Source organism: Antrostomus carolinensis, unplaced genomic scaffold (assembly GCF_000700745.2).
Source record: "Antrostomus carolinensis isolate BGI_N321 unplaced genomic scaffold, ASM70074v2 scaffold22456, whole genome shotgun sequence".
NCBI lineage: Eukaryota > Metazoa > Chordata > Aves > Caprimulgiformes > Caprimulgidae > Antrostomus > Antrostomus carolinensis.
In genome coordinates this window covers 2,937-7,419 of record NW_010321496.1, presented here as the reverse complement: position 1 = coordinate 7,419, position 4,483 = coordinate 2,937, and the positions used below count along the sequence as shown (strand labels likewise).

The 4,483-nt window shown below is 53.2% G+C and overlaps 1 protein-coding gene across 1 annotated transcript in view; it reads left to right on the top strand.

The window, feature by feature from the left end:
• TERF2 (telomeric repeat binding factor 2) overlaps positions 1–4,371 on the top strand; it is a gene marked incomplete at its 5' end in the record, with an annotated part of 6,988 nt that extends 2,617 nt beyond the window's left edge. Inside the window, 3 exons of the mRNA XM_010169961.1 lie at positions 1,575–1,660; positions 2,767–2,819; positions 4,213–4,371. Coding sequence (XP_010168263.1) covers positions 1,575–1,660; positions 2,767–2,819; positions 4,213–4,371 — 298 coding nt within the window. The remainder of the gene's footprint in view (positions 1–1,574; positions 1,661–2,766; positions 2,820–4,212) is intronic.
• Between the last annotated feature and the right edge of the window lie 112 nt (positions 4,372–4,483).

Sequence of the window (4,483 nt, the reverse complement as noted above, 5' to 3'; positions counted from 1 at the left end):
GCAGGAGAGCAGCTGCAGGCAGGGATGTTCTGCAGGGCAGCTGGTGTCGATGCAGCTGGTGGTGACATCTCTCAGTCACCTTGCTGGTGTGTTGTGCTCAGGGTTAAACTGATTGTCAGAGATGATACTGAGGAGGGTTTTCCACCTCCCCATCTTGTCCACTTCCTAGAGTCAGCTGGGAATTTTACTGAGCAGCGTGGGCAGCAGGTGGAGGGAGGGGATTCTGCCCCTCTGCTCCGCTCTCCTGAGACCCCACCTGCAGTGCTGCCTCCAGTGCTGGGGCCACCAACAGCACAAGGACATGGAGCTACTGGAGGAGGCCACCAGGATGATGCGAGGGCTGGAGCAGCTCTGCTGTGAGGACAGGCTGAGAGAGTTGGGGCTGTTCAGCCTGGAGAAGAGAAGGCTCCGGGGAGACCTTCTAGTGACCTCCCAGTACCTGAAGGGGCTACAAGAAAGCTGGGGAGGGACTCTGGACAAGGGCAGGGAGTGAGAGAACAAGGGGTGATGGCTTGAAAGTGGCAGAGGGGAGATGGAGCTGAGATGTGAGGAAGAAATTCTTTGGTGTGAGGGTGGTGAGACAGTGTCCCAGGTTGGCCAGAGAAGCTGTGGCTGCTCCTCCCTGGAAGTGTTGAAGGCCAGGTTGGATGAGGCTTTGAGCAACCTGGTCTAGTGGAAGGTGTCCCTGCTGATGGCAGGGGGGTTGGGACTGGAGGAACTTTAAGGTCCCTCTGAACCCAGACCAGTCTGGGATTCTGTGAAGTTGGTTCCCAGTTCACTTGGGAAGTGATTTCCTGTCTGGGTGGGTGCCGTGTGCTGAAGCCCGTGTGTGTCAGGGCGGGTGGCAGCAGTGCTGCTGTGACACCTCTGCAGATCTGATCCTGCACATCTCTGCTGGTTCTCGAATGTTTCTGTGCAGGAAAGAGGCGTTTGGCAGCAGAGCTGCACGTGAGAACAGAGAACAGTTACTGTCCCATGGTCACAAATGGCTTCAGTTGCATGGGATGTGGCAGCCCAGGGTGAACCTTTGGAAGCTGTTTTGGTTTTTGGGGGATTTTTTTAACACAATTTCACCTCCCAAGTTGGTGCTTGAGGATTGGGAAGCAGGTGACAGCACTGATCTCACAGAGAGGCCTTTGTAGCTCGGTTGATAGTGCTGAAACAATAAGAATTAAATGTTTCTTGAGGAGAATCGGGGCCTTTCCCCGGAGCTGTTGGCCAGTCTGTGCTGTACACCAAGGCCTGGGCAGTCCAGCTGTGTGTGTCTGTTTGCTCTGGGTGTTTAACTGTGTGCTTCATGCCCAGCTGCTTGTTTTTGGCCACAAAACACAGCACTGCACGCGTGTTTGAGTTTGTCACGTGTTGTACCTTCATGTAGGGGCTCCCCAGGGTTCATCCCCCCTTGGAGGGGAGCGGGGGAGTGGTGGGGTGTTTATACCTCGCTTTATGGGTGTGTTTCTCTGCACTGTGCACTCATCACAGGCTTGCTGCTGTGCTCCAGGTGACCCTGAACCTTCTCCCCCTAAAATATCCTCCCTGAGCAGCAGCCACAGTGAATGCTTGCCTGCTTTCAGGTCCTTCCAGGGAAGGTGGAACAGCTCCTACGGCGAGGAAGAAAAGGACAGTTGGAGTGAGGAGGATGAGCTCTTCTCGGATGCAGGTGAGAACAGAGCCCCTGTTGCAGGTGTTCACTGATGACAGTCCTGGCTCTGGGGCTCATTCATGGATGTTTTGCTGTCTGCTGTGTGACTGAATTTTGAAACTAGAAATCCTAAAAGCCCAAGAAAATAAATAGGAACCTGCCCAACTCTGAGATAGGTGTTCTTTGTAGGTCTGACCTGAAATGCATGCCAAAAACTTCTGTTTGAGCTGCAGGCCAATCATGCTCAGCTCACAGGGTGGAAAATTGATGATCTGAGGGCTGGAGCACCTCTCCTACGAGGACAGACTGAAAGTGTTGGGGCTGTTCAGCCTGGAGAAGAGAAGGCTCCAGGGAGATCTTATAGTGGCCTCCCAGTACCTGAAGGGGCTACAAGAAAGCTGGGGAAGGACTTTGGCCAAGGGCAGTTAATGACAAAACAAGGGGTGATGGCTCTAAACTGGCAGAGGGGAGATGGAGCTGAGATGTGAGGAAGAAATTGTTTGGTGTGAGGGTGGTGAGCCAGTGTCCCAGGTTGGCCAGAGAAGCTGTGGCTGCTCCTCCCTGGAAGTGTTGAAGGCCAGGTTGGATGAGGCTTTGAGCAACCTGGTCTAGTGGAAGGTGTCCCTGCTGCTGGCAGGGGGGTTGGGACTGGATGAGCTTTAAGGTCCCTCCCAACCCAAACCATTCTATGAAATAGTGGAAATGGAGCTCTTGCCCTGTTCCCACTCCAGTGTGATGAACTGAAGGTCACATTTACCTCTGCAGCCAGGTCAGTTTTCCAGTCCAGTTCCTTTGCAGCTGATCCACAGCTCAGCTGGTAGAAGGAGTGGACAATGGATGTCTAATTCCAGCCTCAACATCCAGCCTAGCTGCATCCCGCGTGGATATCCCTGTTCCTGACGCGTTGGCTCGTTCAAAACAAAACAGGAAAAAAGCTTTCACAGACATGCGTGAAATGGAGACACTGTGTGTGCTGTGGCTGCAGAAACGGGGGGGACAGAGGGACTTGGTTTTAGTCTCTGTCACAGGACGCTCTCAGCTGAGCCCGGGGCAGTCTCCAGGGGAGGTCTGTGCCTCCCGCGTGACGGTGCAGTGTGACCTGATCCTCTTGCCTTGTTTTTCAGCGTCACTGGGGACCAACAGCCACAACACGACCATCTTCGGTTCCAAGAAACAGGTAACGTGGAGCCCTTCAGCCCTCACAGTCAGGTCTGAGGTCAGGACGTGTCCCTGGGGAAGAGCAGACTCTGGGGTGGGTGGTGAGGATCGCTGCTTCCTCAGCAGCCTGCGGTTCACCGCGGCCGGCCGGGCCGCTGCTCTGCTTCACGAGAAGCCCCCAGGCCGGGCTGGGAGCTGGTGCTTCCCGAGGCTGCTGTGTGCAGTGTCCGGGTCGATCGGGCTGTGCGGGTCGTTGCAGTCACAGAGCTGGCTGGAGCTGGCTGGAGTCTCCCCTGAGCAGCCCAGCTGGGCGGCTGCTGAAGCTGCGCGTGTCCCACACACCGGGCGCCGGGTCAGATCCGGGTGTGCCGAGTTCCCCGCGGGCTGGAGACGCTCAGAGTCTCACTCAGGTGAGGGACACGTTCAGGTGAGGGACACGTGTACAGCAGCTGCCACTGGCAGAGGCGCCAGGTCTGGTGCTGGGACCTCTCCCCCTCGCCTGTGGGGAGGCAGCTGCTGGCTCCTGCTGCTGCTGTGCACCACGGAGCACTTGGGCCCGGTAACGGCTTTCCGCCGGTATTTCACTTTCTCCCTCCAGTACAGAAATTCAGGGGAACTGCAGACCTGACCTTGATCACTATTTTTTTAGATGGTGATTTTTTTAATGGTGATTTTTTTTATGGTGAATTTTTTATGGTGACTTTTTTGTGGGGTTTTTTTTAGATGGTGATTTTTTTATGGTGATTATTTTTTTTAGATGGTGATTTTTTTATGGTGATTATTTTTTTTAGATGGTGATATATATTTTTTTTTTTAGATGGTGATTTTTTTATGGTGATTATTTTTTTTAGATGGTGATATATATTTTTTTTTTTGATGGTGATTTTTTTTCCTTTTAGATGGTGATTTTTTTTCCTTTTAGGTGGTGATTTTTTTCCTTTTAGGTGGTGATTTTTTTCCTTTTAGGTGGTGATTTTTTTCCTTTTAGGTGGTGATTTATTTTTTCTTTTTAGATGGTGATTTATTTTTTCTTTTAGATGGTGATTATTTTTTAGATGGTGATTTTTAACACCCTCCCTGTGCACTGTTAGGCAGGGCCTAGGCCGTGAGTACTTTGTATCCGCTGCGTGCTGTCGCATCAAAGGTAATTTCTCTCTTACGTGACCAGCTTTGGGAGGCTCCTGCTGGGGCTCAGCACCTCTCTGGTTTGTACCAGCTAAGAGAGCACATGGACAGCAGAGGGATCCCCAGGTGCTGGCTGTGCTGCTGCCAGGACAGCTCTGCCTTCCCTCCCTGGCATGGCACAGATGATAAAGGGAATCCGCCGCGCTAGGAGGGGTCACAGGGCGGTTCTCTGCGTGGTTCAGCTGCGCCCTGCGCTCACTGCACGCTGCCTCCCTGCTCTCTTGTAGAAATGGACGATACAGGAGAGCGAGTGGATCAAGGAGGGTGTGAAGAAGTTTGGAGAAGGGAGATGGAAGGCCATTTGCCAGAAATACCCCTTCCAGAACCGCACCTCGGTGATGATCAAGGATCGCTGGCGGACCATGAAGAAGCTGGGAATCCTCTGAAGTTGGGAGCCAGGGGCCCCTCGGTGCAAACATCTTCTGCTTTTTCTGTTGGAAAATGGACCAGAGCGGTGCAGGGAGGCTGCTGTGCTCCTCCCTCGTGTGCTGGGGCCGG